Source organism: Gymnoscopelus braueri (genome assembly GCF_963280865.1).
Source record: "Gymnoscopelus braueri genome assembly, chromosome: 2".
Classification (NCBI taxonomy): domain Eukaryota; kingdom Metazoa; phylum Chordata; class Actinopteri; order Myctophiformes; family Myctophidae; genus Gymnoscopelus; species Gymnoscopelus braueri.
Window position 1 is genome coordinate 46,594,570 of NC_137604.1, and position 15,648 is coordinate 46,610,217.

Consider the following 15,648-nt stretch of genomic DNA (forward strand, 5'->3'; position numbering starts at 1 on the left):
GCATTGCATAACATCTGGTTGGTATCCCACCTCTCGTCCCTGCTGAGGGCCAGTGAGCCTGCAGCTTGTCCCTCGCAGTCATCCAGCCTGTAGGAGGAGTCGGGGAGGCCACTGCGTCTCTGGTGCTCGGCCATCAGGGACTCGAGGTGCTTCCTGCGCTGACGTAGCTCCTCCCGCAGGATCTGGTGGCGACGCATCTCCGACCACAACTGCTAGGAACCCACAGGACATTGAACATATGAACACATTTGAATTTGAGTGTTTGTCGCCGAGGTCCAACAGTTCAGAAGTACAAATATGAATTACACAACATGTATTAAATACAAAAATCCAAGTAGAGATCGTACTTGTGGTGCTAAATTCTCTCTTTGAGGAGCATAACTCATTTGTTTAAACTCTGCAGCCTGTACTGGGTGCACGGGGAAGCTGCATCACCTCATTGTCAGTGACTGAAGTGTTGGCTGCCTCTGCAGCGGTGGCTTTGAGCACAGCCGAATTGGTTTTCTGTCCAGAGGAGGAGCAGAAGGCCTGTGGAGCAGCAGGTGTAGAGGCGGCTCCTGGGAGCTTCCTCAGCAGGCCGGGCTGACTCATGGTGCTCGACATGGAGGACTGGGAACGAGAGATACACACACGCTGAGGCTACAGGTTGTGTTGCCAGCTGGACAGTGTGGCTAACAGAGCGCTAGCATATGGCCAATATACTGTATACTGTACATGAACTACAATTCTGTGTAAGTAAATAAACATATACTACAGCCAATTTTGTATACATACTACAGTCCATAGTGTACTGAACCTTTAAATAAGCGTATGTACACTTCTATCTCTTTGTGTGCGTGCCTGCGTGTGTGTTACCTGGAGGTCTGGGCAGGCCCAGTGCAGGTCCTGGATCTTTCCCTGGATCTCCATCAGCCTGTGGCGGTCATCGTGAAGCTGCTTGAGCTCCTGCTGCTGCTGGCGCAGCTTCTCCTCGTACAGCTTCTCCCTGAAACCACCACAACACATTTCTATGGACAAAGAAAACTTTTTGAGATGCCATCGAAATCAAACTAGGTAAGTGAAGCGAACAGACTACCTGGCCTTGTCAGACAGAGTTAGGCGTCTGGGAGTGTCTCCGTCCCTAGGCCCGCCCCCTACGGCTCCTCTGGTGTTATTGGGCTGCTGATGGTGAGCCTCGTCCTCGTTGGCTGTGGTGCCGTCCGTGTCATCGCTCTGGTGGGGGGAGCAGAGTGTGTTATCCTTTTAGCCTGAATGTCACCTGAATGCACCTCTGTGGTGTTTACATTTCTGACTAAGCCTCTGTGGATAGGTTTAAAGAACAGCTCAAGACCTATTTCTTCACTCTTGCTTTTAGTTGATTTTTTTAAATCTCTGTGTTGTTATTCATGTCCTCACCGTTTTGCCTGATCCACTGCCTTTTTTGCTTTTATTTGAATGTTGTTTTATGCTTTTGCTTTTCTTTTTTGCTTTATTGTTAAATTAGCTGTACTTTTTCTGTAATTGCTAAAGCACATTGAGCTGCATTTCATGTCATGAAAGGTGCTATACAAATAAAGCTTATCATTATTATTATTAATAAAGTATTCAAAATATTCAAACACACGGAGAGTAGACTCTGCCTTCCCGTCTGTCTCACCTGCACCATGGCCACCAGCTCCTGTAGCTGACGGAGCTTCTGCTTGGCCGTGTGCAGCCGGTGGACCTTCTGGGCGAAGGCCGCGTCGTCTCCTAGGCTGCTCCTGCGACTGGAACCCGACCCCTCGCTGTCCCTGCCCGCCGCCGCCCGACCCCCCTCCTCGTTCTCCAGGCCGTCCTCGTCCTCCTCTTCGTCCTCGTTGTCATCCTTGGCCTGGTTGTAGGGGCCGTCCCGGTTGTACTGGCACTCTGTGGTGAGGCAGCGAGACGGAGGAAATGTTAGGAAAGGTTCAGTTAAGTTCGGTTTAGAAAGGCTATTTTTTGGATGAAGAGTTTTGGTGTAGACAGAAAAAAACGGTCCGAGTACAGTTGTAACTCAAGTCCGTTTCTCTAAGACTAGAGGGTTTAACCCATTAAGGCCGGGGACGCGTCAGTGTCATTTTTAGATTTGAACAACAACAAAAAAAGCATTATTTTACACTTTGGCTATTAAAAAATAGCAGATATATAAGCTCATAGCGCGGCACTGAGTGCTGCGCTACGAGCTTGTAGATCTGCTATTTTTTTAAGAATTGTGAAAATGTGTGCAAGTCTGTGTATATATATTTTCTATTATTATCTATTATTTTAAAGCGAAAAAAAATCTTTGCTTCTGGGGGTCCCTGGAACCACATATTTTGAGATGGGGGGTCCGCGGCCAAATACATATAATTTTTGGGGGTTCTTGACAATTATGAAAAGGTTTGAGAACCACTGATACAGCAACATACGTTTTTAAAAAAAAACTGTTTTAGAAGACATTTGTAGAATCGGCTTCAGGTTTTAATGGGTTAGGGTTAGGGTTAGGGGTTAAAGCTAGGGTTAGGGTGTATGTGACTCTGTGTACCTATAGCTGATGGGATGTTGAGACTGCGGAGGTTGGCAGCAGATCGGTTGTTGATTTCACACTCTGTGTTCAGTCTGCCGTCTCGGTTATTGGATCCTCTGCCTCCGGCCGCCCGGCCATTGGTCAGACCGTTGGTCAGACTGTTCAGGTCTGTCCAGTTCCCACTGCGCTGCGCATTTCTGAACACAAATAGTGGGATTTCAGAAAACACTTCTCAGCAGATTTAATGAAATGTCTGAAAACACAAATAAATACAAATTCAAATAGTACAGACTGCTCTGAGTTTCTGGTCAAAAAAAAAAACTGTTCGCCCATTTGTTTGTCCCTTTACGGGAAAACAGCTGCAAGGAATGACATGAAACAAGTTCTGTTCAAAGATCACAGAAAAGCTCAAAATAAACTTCACCACGCCAAGAATAGTCCAATTTACTTACAACCAGGCTAACTTCAACAACAACAACAAAATGTTATAATCGCATCCATTGTTGTCCATAGGGTTCAAAGATTTGTGGGCCAAGGTCATCTGTCACAATTACATATTTTCCACTTTAATTTGGCAACAAATAAGGAGTCACTTATGGTCTTTCATGTGACAAGAGGACCTTTGAACTTGATCGCCCTTCTCGGTCAAACTCAATGTCACCTGCTTTTCTGTAAGCTTTTTTGCGTTATCCTTTTGATTAGGATGGGTCAGATGTATGTTTCATCAACCCCATCTCACCCGACTTAGTATACATTGCACGAGTGGTCATTCCGTGCATAGACAACTGGAAAACCCGAAAATCCATGCATAGCCGCCTCGCATCTCCCCCATTGTGACTAAACCATTTCGGAGGCGCGCAGTCTCAAGGGAACTGTCGCCACGTAAGGGACCACCGAGCGAGCTAAAGCGAGCGAGTTGCCGTCCCGAACGTTGCGACGTTCCCTTGAGCCTACTCAGTGCCGTTTGAGTTATGTACCGATAGGCACAGAATCGTAAATTTTGTTGTGGGGACTGCTCTGCTTCCAGGTTTTTCCGGGTTGCAACTGGTTACGCCCACCGTGGGTACATATGCACAGGTTTTCTCAGGCTGGTTTCATATACATACGTTTTATTTCATGATCAATGTGTGCATTTATTGTTGTGCCTGGCACCACTTGTAATCACAGTAATACTAATCACACCAACCTGATGTTGGTGATGGGCGGTCGGTTCTCCTGCTCAGAGTCAAACATTGCCTCAAACATGGATCCGTCCTCTGTCATCTGTTCCTCCTCGTCGTCTTCATCGTCCTCCTTGATGTTCTCATTGACGGTGTCCACCATCATGTCGGAGGTCTGCTCGTAGTACTGAACCAACTCCCTCAGCTCATTGAGACGCTTGTGCACCTCCTTCAGCTTCCTAGAGAGAGATGGAGAGAGAGAGTGAGAGGATTTAGAAAATAACTGACGTGGGATCAGATCATGCTCATTGCCTTCCTAATGAATGTCCTCAAAGTGCTTGAATTGCAAATTGAAAAACACAAAGCTGAATGCAGTGCACTGCCCATTTTAAATGAAATTAAATCAGAACCGTGCTTTTATTTGGCTGAAACTTGTTTTGTGTGCACCTCATAATAATCTGCCTGAATCCATACCATCCATTCAGACAGTGTTGCAGGGTTCCCACACATTTTTACCAATGATTTTCCAAAACTTCTCCAAAACTTTTCCAGAATATTTAACCAAATTTCCAGGCCTAAATAACAATCATTCAGCGCAATAAAGGAATCTCTTACTCCTATGTGCAATGCCTAAAGACAGGCAGTGTAGCAAAAATAAAGCATAGAATATAGAATGGTATAATTCCATTCCAAATTTCGTACCAAATTTACTACGCAACACTCTGCAGCATGTTGTAAGCTTGTAGATCTGTTCTTTTTTGTCACGTCCGGTATACATTAGGCTGCAATCACGCAGCCCGTTCGCCGAATTTTTTTACATATTGCGTGTTATATACATGTTTTGGAAAACGTTTTTTATAAACAAAATCAATAGCCAAATATTTTTCCAGGATATTCCAGCACCCTTGGTGAATTCCAAACCTTTTCCAGGACTGGAAAAAGTTTTTTATAATTTCAAAATATTTCCAGAAATTTCATGACCGTGGGGACCCTGGTGTTGTGAGTGTTCTGTGCTGCGTGTTACCTGAGCTTGTCTGTGGGGTTGGAGGGGTCTTGGTGGGAGAGGGAGGGCTGGAAGGAGGTGGAGACTGTGACTCCGTCGGAGCAGATGGTGGAGGGTCGGTCTGACGAGGCTCCCATGCTGAGGCTGCGCTGGGCGGGGACGCCACGACCTGAGGGAAGGACAGCAACACACACATTCATCAATCACTGCTGATGAGAAAGGCTGCGTGTGTGTGTTTATAACCGGTTTCATGTCAATCTACAGCCTAGTGCTACAGCCTACAAATCAAATAAAACCGGATCAGGTCTAAGTCTAACGCATCATCTTTATTCTTTAACAGTATCCCTTACATGAGTTGTTATTGAGCGTTTGGTCTCTGAGGGAGTGCAGCTCCTGCAGGATCGTGTCCATGGTATGTTTCTTGTCCTGCAGCTCTTGCAGCTTGGTTTTCTTGGCGCTGGCGGCGGCGGCTGAGTCTCCAGAAGCGGCGGCGGCCGGGCCGCCGGGCCCCAATCTGGCCAGGCCAACGTGGGGCCCAGAGGCAGAGTGCAGGAGGGGTCTGTGCGGAGGGGGCCCGGACGGCTGGGGGGGCCTGGACCTGCACACTTCTCTGGAAAGAGACAGACTCTCTGCCTGCCGACGGTTGTCTGGGACCGCCTTAGTCTGCTGTGGACGAGAATAAATAAATGGCTTAACTCAGGAGAGAGAGAACTTGATTTGGTCTTTTGTTAACTAAAGAGCGTTTAGGTCTTCTGCTGACATTATAGCACGTGTACTGGAGACTGGAGACTGATGCACAACGTTTTCTAAAGGAAAACAATGGTCATTTATATTTGTCCTTGTTGCCTAGCATTTGTGTTTTGCGATGAATGTTGCCTGCCAGCCAGCCACAATCTGAGCTCTGAAGAGATGTTCTGTGCAGTGTCATTAACTGTATGTTGACATAGATGCCAGGACACTACTATACAGTATATTAACCCTTTAAGATCCGAGGACCCGATTCTACAAATGTCTTTTAAATCCAAACCGTTTTCTGAAAAACGACCCCCCAAGTCAAAATATGTTGTTCCAGGGACCACCCAGAAGCAAAGATTTGAGTTAAAAAAAATTCGCTTTAAAAGTTTTAGATTTGCATTCACAAATTTTCATTCACAAATTTTCACGATAAAAAAATTAATAGCAGATCTACAAGCTCGTAGCGCGGCACGAAGTGACGGGCTACGAGCTTGTATATCTGCTATTTTTGAATAGCCAAAATATAAAATAATACTTTTTAGCTCAAACTAAAATGACACAGATGCTTTCCCGGTCTTAACACATTGACCGCCGGGCCCGTAGTTCTACGGGCCGTTAAATCCAACGGTTAAGCGCCGATCCCGTAGCCTACGGGCTGTGGTGCTTTTTCCTTTTTTTCGATTTTTTTTTTTTTCAATTTTCCAGGGGGACCATTTTCAGTGTAACACCACCCGAAATCGACCGGAAGTGCGATCACGTTTTTTGTTTCCCGTCTGCCTCCATTATAAGTCGTACACAAAAAGCCCTGTAAAACCTGTACAGGACATGTAGTTTTTCATCCTCGCATTTCCCATGTTAACATAAACGATCAGAACTCAAACATGGCGGCTCCGTTTGACACGCGGTCTCGACGAGTAGACACCAGGACATGTGCCCGTTGTTTACAAACAGTGGATCGGGCAATCTAAAGGATTTTAACGGGGCCTATGGCGACTTGAAAAAAACAAAAAACAACAATAAAACCTTGGCACTGGTGAGTACATTATGAGATTAGCCCTTGGCGGTGGATGTGTTAATGGGTTCAATAACTCAATATGCCAAAATTGTTCTTCATCTGTGATCTTTTCAATTCAAGACAATCTCACGCTTGGCTCCTAACCCACCGGTTGAAAAATGACATGTGCTGCAGCCTGCGTACCTGAGAGTCATGTAGCTGGTTGTGGAACCTCTGGATGAGGTCGTTGAGCTCGTCGTTGAGCTCAGAGGTGATGCTCACGCCGGACACACTTCCGGTGGTCTCCGTAACAACTGGTATAATAACACAGAAAAGAACACAGCTGAACTTTCAGCACAGGTGGTGTTCATGTGGCATTAATTAAAGGGCAGGATATTTAACATAACGTTCTTTGTGAGGTCGTCATGTGAGAATTGAACTTCTCAATGTGTTAAAGGGATAGTTCACCCAAAAAAATACTTTTTTCCACCCCAGCGGTTAGGGTAGGAGACACAAAGGAGACTATTTGTGTCTCCTACCGGAACCGCTGCTGGTCATCAAATTATTGGCTGAGGAATGCGACAAAAACAAAAATATATTCATGAATTCAAGTCTCCATGTGGTGACTAATAGTAAAAAGTCATTTTGAGGGTGAACTATCCCTTTTACGTAGTAACGTTTTAAAAAGGATTGTGTCTGTCTGTCTGTTTAAATTAATTATTTACAAACATGATGGATCTGGACTGTGTAGGCAGATACGCGATATCAACTGCCTGAAATGGGCAGCTGATGTGGACACCCCTGAGTGTGAACCTCTGTGTCTCCCTCCCTCTCACCGGTGTCATCCAGGACGGCCAGGGCCTGCTCTGCTCCTTGCTGCATGGCCAGCAGAGCGGCCTGCCGGCCCTGCAGGGCCCTCAGTTGCTCCTGCTGCTCCAGCATCTTCTTCAGCAGCTCGTGCTGCCTGCGCAGGTTCTCCAACTCCTCCTTCTGATCCCCGCGACCCAGCACGGCACCTCCTCCACCCTACAAGGAGCCAGAGAGGAAGAGTTAAAGAGGGACGGTGGGATGGGAAGTGTACACGTACACACACAGTGCAGGAATTAAGAGTATGAAGGGAGGGACGGAGATAAACAGATAACGTTCCTGTTTACTGAAAGCACAGCTGTTCCACACAGGCACTCAGCCGTTTAGGCTGAACAAGTCAGGTGTCAGGTACTGAAACAGCAAAAAAACACGTTTTTCCTCCACTTGGTTTGTTTTCAATTTCACACCCTTATATTTTGAGTGGCTGTCTTGAAAAGTGACACATGATATGCAGAGCTTACCCCCTCAAGATAAAACTATTTTGATCTTTCCACAAGAATGAGCTGCCGAAAAGTAAGCAGTAACCTTGCAGCCTGCAATTCACATAAGAATCTCATACATAAGAAGGCGCAGAGAATGGCTCATATACTGATACCAGGCTGATGCTGTTCATAGCTGATATTTTGAGCTCATGTTGAATTATCTTTAAACGTGATTATTTCCATCCCCCAGAATTATCATCAGGATCTACATTTAGATCATACCTCATGTGACATAAATAAAACCTGTTCACTGGTACCAGTCCAAATGACATTATGTAATACTGGTTCACTAAATCTCTTTAATGCTTATTTGGCATTCATGTGTGTATGCAATACTACATCTACAGTATCTGTCCATAATACCTACAGTATCATCAATCCATCTAGCAAAAAGTCCATCTATCATTTACAGTATCTGTCCTTCCATCTATCTACCATTTACATTATCTATCTATCTATCTATCTATCCCAATATTGTGGTAGCTGTAATAAAAGGCATAAGTATCCCTACAGTGAACAGAGGCAGTACCCACCGTGGCGTTGGAGGTGTCTGAGGAGCGGACCTCGATGTTGAGAGAGGTGCTGTCTGCCAGCGAGCCAGAGCCCACTGCAGAGTCCAGGGTGCCCACATCGTCCTCCTCGTTCTCCCTCGCCTGGGGGGAGGGGTCAGAGACAGGGTCAGCCACACACTTAAACACAGCACCAAGAACGACGGAGGATACAATAAAAAAGAAAAGATCAGAGAATAAAATACTGGGAATATTTTTAAAAGACATCATCGCCTCAGTAGCGGGTGTGTGGGTGTCATCATGGGAATACAAGCTGAGTGCAGGTACTTGATCCATAATCTACATTGTGACTAGATAAAAGTGAATTTCTTGTAAACATTAGATGTGTGAATGACACATGGGCCTCCTCTGCCTTCAGCTGGAGAACTAAAACAAAGCCACTCCTCAGTGCGAGAGAAGAGCACGGCGCTTTGTCCCAGTTTTTCCATCAGACAGAACATGACACTCGCCTGCTAAAGTATGTCAGGCCAAAGAGAAAGACGGTCATTAAAAATACATGAGCAGGGAGCTGCAGCTAAAAACAAACAGGTTCTACATCGGGGCTAAACGCTTCAAACATCACCTCAATGTCAAATAATGTACACTATGTATAATTTATATCCAATGTCTGAGCACACAGAATGTAAAACGGACATATCTGAGCGGAGGAGAGGCAGACATAGCAATAGACAAAGAGAAAACAAACATTGAGAGACCAACCAGCATTTTTTGCAAGAAGCGTAGATAGGACTTCTCCTGCTCTTTGAGATGCTCGATGAGGCGGGAGAGACGTTCCACGTTGGCCGGCACATCGTTCTTCTCCAGCAGGTCATCCCTCATGGAGCTGGCCTTCCCGATGTACTCCCTGATCTGAACCAGCTTGCTCACCACCTGATACCGCAACAATAGACAGTGTGAGGGAGGAGGAGAGGGGAGGGGTGAGTGCATGTGTGTGTGAGAGAGAGAGAGAGAGTCAGGTGAGCGCCAGGTGAGTGTGTGTGTGTGTGTGTGTGTGTGTGTGTGTGTGTGTGTGTGTGTGTGTGTGTGTGTGTGTGTGTGTGTGTGTGTGTGTGTGTGTGTGTGTGTGTGTGTGCGTGCGTGCGTGCGTGCGTGCGTGCGTGCGTGCGTGCGTGCGTGCGTGCGTGCGTGCGCGCGCGTGCGTGTGTGTGAGAGAGAGGAGAAATGAAGACTCTTGTTCAGCTCAGTCTGAATAAGGGCAAAGAGTGGAGGAGGAGAGGAGTAGCTGGGTACCAGAGCTCACTGGGCACCAGGGGTGGCATATTTAGAAATTGCCCTAAATACAGGCTGGCTGGCTGGCTGGCTGGCTGGCTACTGCAGTAGCAGCATTGTGGCTCTCTCACAGTTCATCCTTGCTCTAGTTTCCCCAGTGAAGACTTGTAAGACAAAATATGTGTTTCACTATGTCTTCCCAAGAAAGGTGAACTTAAAACTAAGAAATCTAAAACAACAAACTGTTTTTTTTTGGGGGGGGGGGGGGGGGGTTCTCCCTAAAACTGAGTAAAATTACTTCAGGATGGCTCTCTGTTTCACATGCTCTTTCACAGGATCTTATTCACCGACATTTAAAAAGGTTAGTTTCTTTTGCTCAGGCTAGAGTCTAGCCGCTAGACTGATAAAAAATCGAATTAAACTTAGAAGAAAGTTTTTCGTTTTAAATAAACTAACTATAAGACATGACACCTGACAGTTGAAATGCGCCAAACTAAGCAATCATATACAGTAACATCCCCAGAACACCAGCTGCATAAGTTTACCTACCTACCTACCGGGCCAACAAGAGCAGTGAACATAAATAGGAATCTTTTTCTGATCAAATCAAGCATTCAGTGTGGAATAAATGTTACACGTACTCGTCGTACTGTATATGCTGAATATTATGAAGGGGCAATATGAAGGTGCAAATCCAATGAACATTACCCTTTGACGTGATTAATTAAAATCAAGCACATTGAGCAGAGTGAATGAATGAACAAATACATTATTTGATTAAAGATCCTGTTTTTGAGTGCGTTCACCGAGGCTTTGGACCAGGACTGAACCTTAACTTGGGAGTTCCATTCACAATGTGTGCCTTGTGAACAAGACCCCATTGTCTTACTTCACCAGGAGCTCACAAAATAAGCCAGTGAGTGATCGGTCATGAGACCAGAACAAGGACGGCCCGGGTTTGAAACCCAACTCCGGTAGAAACCGGCCATGTTACCTGGCTGCTGTCGACGTTGGGCTCTTCTCTTCCAAAGTGGTGTGCCAGTGGCCCGCCTCTCAGTGCTCCGCTGTGTCCCAGGCCGGGAGGGTCCTTGCTGCTGGGAAGGACCGGCGTTAGCGTGTCCCTGAGGCTGAGCCCCAGGCTCTGCTTCTTGGCCTCCTTGTAGATGGCCGGGGTGGCCGGGGCGGAGGAGGAAGGGGGGAGCGGGGCCTTGCTTTTGTTGGTGTTGACGTGCAGCGGGAGGAAGTTGAAGGGCTTCTTGTTCTCGCCGCCCAGCTGCCGCTGGTTGTTGGCAGCCGTGGCACGGCCCTGGGAGTCACTGCCGATGCTCCTCTGAGGCAGCGGGGAGACAGGAGGCAGATGAATGCTTAACTCGGTAGAATAAGTTACAACAAAAGCGCTCATGATTTGGGAAAACGTTAAAAGATTGTATTTTTTGTGTCAAACGTTTTGGAAATCCTTTATTGTCCCAACTCAATAAAGGTGTTTCAAATTTACAACTTAAAGATATGACCAAAAAAGAAGTTAAGTAAAATTTTGTTCTGATAGCAATTTAAAGGTTTCAATCAAAATACAGTATTTATTAGAGACCCGAGATGTGCTGAATGTTGTTTTACGTGGCATGTCCATTGTCTCATACATGAACAACAAACTCTCCAAGTCATACTATCTTTCCCTGCTTACACAGTGGCAGCCAGTGTAGAATGTCACATTACATATTAATAGATGTATATACCACACATGCATAACATAACAATAATACAAAATGTGGTCCCCACTCCTTTCACACTGGGTAAGACCTAGCCAGTTGAGTGTCTAAACAGAAGTAATGGAATTTGGCGGAAGTACCGCCCAAGTGAATGACGTTGACACTTTACAAATCTGTAGACACTCTCTGTTTTAAGTCGTGACCAGGCTTTTCTCTTCGCAGATGAGTAAGGCTGGGAACGAGGCTACACTCCTTTAGGGTATTTCTGTCACTGTTTTTTTTGCACATATGTGAAATTTGTCCTTTGCATTTACCCATTACAACTATTAGGAGCAGTGAGCAGCGCCCTATTAGTACAGCGCTCGGGGACCAGTAAGGGGATAAGTGTCTTGCTCTGGGGCCAGGGCACGAACCGGGGACCTTCTCCCAGACAGCCTCTCTACCCACTCAGCTACGGCCGCCCCTAACGATATACGAGACGAGACGAAATAACATGAATACAAATCATGTTATTTATTTATGATGATGTCACTTCCCAACGTTTTTGAAAACCATTCTCGGCACTGCAGTCAACGAGAAAAGGTCACTAAAAACTAAATAGGGTTAGCTAGCCCGGAGATACTGTCTAGCTAGCACCTAGTGGTTTAGGTTTTCTCTCTCACTCACTCACACACACACACACACACACACACACACACACACACACACACACACACACACACACACACACACACACACACACACACACACACACACACACACACACACACACACACACACACACACACACACACACACACACACACACGATTGATAGGGGAGTGTGCAGACTTTCTTTCTTTTAGTGCTAGTCTTTCATCTGTTCAGCACCTGAACCATTGTATGGATGACTGTGCATGTTCTATTTCTTCTGCTCAATTCAGGGTTCTGCCATAATGACTGCAATGCAAGTGATTGAGACTGTCCTGACACCAGGATAAGAGGTCTCTTGAGTTAATCAAGAGACCTGGGATAAACATGAGTTAATCCCATGTACAACGCACTGACTTTTGTCTTTTCTATTGTGTTTTTCTAGCACCTTAACTAACGTCCATAAGTATATCATGCACAGTATACATCTGCTGCTATGCTCACGCACCTTTATATCTTATCTCAGGTACCATGTGTAAATATGTAGATAACTTATTTGGTTTTTTTTGTTCTCTTGTTTGATCTCCTTTCCCCTCTCCCCCCCTTCTTCTCCCCTTTCTTTTTTCTATGGAAATAACGATACAATGGGAACTATGCACGAAAAAAAGATTTCACCCAATGTTTTACTTCTGTAAACCTGTGATGTGACAATAAAGCTGATTCTGAGTCTGATTTGTTTATTTGCTCACCTCGTCCAGGTCTGTGAAGTTAATCCTCTGTCGCAACTTCTCCAGTTCAGCCTGGTCGGGCACGGACATCTGCGTGGTGTATTTGGTGTGAGGGAAGGAGTGAGGGGTGTGCGCCCTCCTGCGGCCGGCCCCCGGGGTCGACTCGGGGGAGATGTCGTTGGTCAGCCGGCTCTCTGCCACGGTCGTGGGGAACTTCTTCCGGTTCTTCTCCGAGGAGCGATTTGCTTTCTTCTGCTGTACGCCCCAGTCCTGAAAGGACAACAAAATGTCAACAAACTGTAAATACGGAGAAAGCAGATAGATCCATGGTCATTGAATAATTAAATGAATGTGCTTTTGGCAAATTGTATCTGTTGTGAGCATCTTGTTATTACTTTTTATAAACCAAATTTCCCTTTTGGGGCAAAAAACTGTGATGTAGATAAGCTGTGGACTGATGTGTCTCTCCGATGCACTGTTATTACCATGTTATTGAGTCGGTCTTCCAGACTGCTATTGGTGATCGCCCAGTTGTGTAACTCCTGCTCCTCAGTGCAGTCGTCGAAAGGAGTGCCCCCGGTTGCCATCTCAACCACTTGCAGTCTGTTGGAGATTCACAACAATATAAACACTGGTCAACCGTCAAAGTCAAACAAGACAAACTGACACTGAGTAATGTGATTAAACATACAATATACTACTAACTAACTGTATGATTACTCCATTGCCTATATAATATTTATTACAAGACTCGTCATAAATATGCAGTAAAGCTAATCAGACCAACAAACAAATACCTCAATGCCAGCTCAATAACAAAATAACCATGCTTAGCATGCTGCTGAAAATTAACCATAAGTTCACATGAGACAAGTTCATCACGTCGACGGTAACTTTTAACAACAGCATAGTGCAATTTCTTACCACAACACACCTGATAGCCAAATATCCAGTTTCAAATACCCCACTAATGAATTCCCCCCCTTGTTGTTGGATTATGTCTGTTACTGACAGAGTCCTGTCTGTAGTGTTCTGTGTCTGTCTATTAGCCGCCTGGATTCCCGGGTGTAAAATAACAATAGGGACCTTCCTCCCACCATGCAGTCAGCGCCAGCTACAAACCTACTGTCATTGCTACTAGTTAATAACGTCCCGTGGTGTAAAGTAACTAAGTACATTTACTTAAGTACTGTACTTAAGTACAATTTTGAGGTATTTGTACTTTATTTGACTATTTCCAATTTCCAATACTTTTACTTCTACTCCAATGCATCTCGGATCCAAATATTGTACTTTTACTCCACTACAATTATTTGAAAACTTCAGTTACTTTGTAGATATTGATTATTACTACATTAGCCCTAAATACATTTCGTCCATTTGAAAATAGACAATCTAAAAGCTCGCAATGAGACGCATTGTGAGCTTGTAGATCTGCTATGTTCAAAAGATGTTTATACATTTGAATTCATACATTTGAAAACTTGTGAAATGGGACCTTCTGCATCTTGAGCACTTTCTTCTTTTGTTACTTGTCTTTAAGTACATTTTGATACCAATACGTTTGTACTTTTACTCAAGTACATTTTGAATTCCGGACTTTTAATTGTAACAGAGTAAGTATTGTAAAGTAATAAAGTTTTTTCTTTTTCCACCACTGTATCTAGGTTAACAGTCGTTGTGTGCCGCCAGGTGGTTATCAAACGGTTAACGTGAACTAACTCTTGTCTCATAGAATCGTCATGGCAACCAACAATAAAAGGGCGGCAATCGCGCGAGGCTGACCTGCCTTGAGGTGACATGTAGCGGCAAAAAAAAGAATAGACCTACAAACAAGACATGCGTTGTAGATCTGTTTTTTAGCTTTTTAGTAAGGGACACAGTTGTACGACGGAGTACAAGGCTTTAACCCCGTGTTTAACAACTTAAACCCCATAATATGGGTAACCAGAGTCCCTATCAGGGCTCAAAACTAGTGTGTTTTCTGTTTTGGGTTATTGAGGGGAAAGCTTTCACTTAAAAAAACAGATCGACAATCTCAAACATTTTCATGTCAAGGACCCCCAGACTAATTAATTAACATTTGTGCCAGGGGACCCCCCCATGTAAGTTTTCGTGTCCAAAATATTTCACATTTCCCTTCTATTTTTTTTTAAATACAAGATCTAGCGACGCGTTGAGAGCTTGTAAATCTGCTATTTTCTGTGAAAGCCTTCTCCACAATAAGGATGCTGGAGTTTAGAGGTTAAACGACCATCATCAACCTGACACTATGGACACCACTGATGATGATGAGGATGATGAGGGTGGTGATGAAGGCTAAATCACAGCGGGGGGTCTGCTAGTTGCTGTTAGCTACAACAACAACAGTAACAGTTAGTTAGTGATGCTGACATGATGAAACCACCACTTTATCATCATAAATAACATCTCTCTGGTAAAGAAGTTGCAGCAGCACAATGCTGCAGATAAAGCTAAACTGATGAAAGTGAGTCCCACTAGAAGGCCAAATATATCCCCAACAGTCAAGTGTTCATAATATTCATAGACTTGGCACAGAAAACGTCCAGACACAACAAACCCCCGTCAAATAAACAGCGTTTAACTTTGACAAGAGTATAAACCATCATCATCACCAGTTAACATTGTGCTAGTTTATTAGCTCACGCGTTAGCTAGGCTAGCAGGTAGAAGAAAACAAACGTTACCGTTCCTTCTATCCCCGCGGTGACAATATTAAAAATGTCGCAGCAGGCTGTATTTTCTACTTCGGTTTAGTAGCTAACAGCTCTCCGGTGGCCACCATGTCTGTGGGTTTAATAGTTAGTTTGTTTTAATAACCGGATAATAAAAAACTAACAACGTCTCCTCCACCGATTCTTGGATTCTTCCCGTTTGTCTATCTATGCAACATTAATCAATATGGAGTCACGCCGAATGTTGTGACCTATCGAATTATGTGACTCCAGAGGCTGCTGTTCTCGCTTCGAAATATCAACATACGCACTGTACACTATCAGTGGTTCTCAAACTTTTTTAAGTCAAGGACCCCCAAATTGATAT

The 15,648-nt window shown here is 44.7% G+C and overlaps 1 protein-coding gene across 4 annotated transcripts in view; it reads right to left on the minus strand.

The window, feature by feature from the left end:
• pcm1 (pericentriolar material 1) overlaps positions 1-15,481 on the minus strand; it is a 39,326-nt gene extending 23,845 nt beyond the window's left edge. For 3 of the 4 annotated variants that reach the window (XM_080416890.1, XM_080416891.1, XM_080416888.1), the window contains exons 1-17: positions 15,294-15,481; positions 13,072-13,189; positions 12,608-12,856; positions 10,517-10,852; positions 9,013-9,183; positions 8,278-8,397; positions 7,232-7,421; positions 6,600-6,709; positions 5,017-5,332; positions 4,688-4,835; positions 3,690-3,902; positions 2,522-2,700; positions 1,637-1,884; positions 1,076-1,212; positions 856-985; positions 436-609; positions 31-212 (exon numbers count right to left, since the gene is read on the minus strand). In XM_080416890.1, coding sequence (XP_080273016.1) covers positions 31-212; positions 436-609; positions 856-985; positions 1,076-1,212; positions 1,637-1,884; positions 2,522-2,700; positions 3,690-3,902; positions 4,688-4,835; positions 5,017-5,332; positions 6,600-6,709; positions 7,232-7,421; positions 8,278-8,397; positions 9,013-9,183; positions 10,517-10,852; positions 12,608-12,856; positions 13,072-13,173 — 3,005 coding nt within the window. In that variant the 5' untranslated portion in view covers positions 13,174-13,189; positions 15,294-15,481. The remainder of the gene's footprint in view (positions 1-30; positions 213-435; positions 610-855; positions 986-1,075; positions 1,213-1,636; positions 1,885-2,521; positions 2,701-3,689; positions 3,903-4,687; positions 4,836-5,016; positions 5,333-6,599; positions 6,710-7,231; positions 7,422-8,277; positions 8,398-9,012; positions 9,184-10,516; positions 10,853-12,607; positions 12,857-13,071; positions 13,190-15,293) is intronic. The other variant, XM_080416889.1, reaches the window with a different exon arrangement.
• Positions 15,482-15,648: the final 167 nt, after the last annotated feature.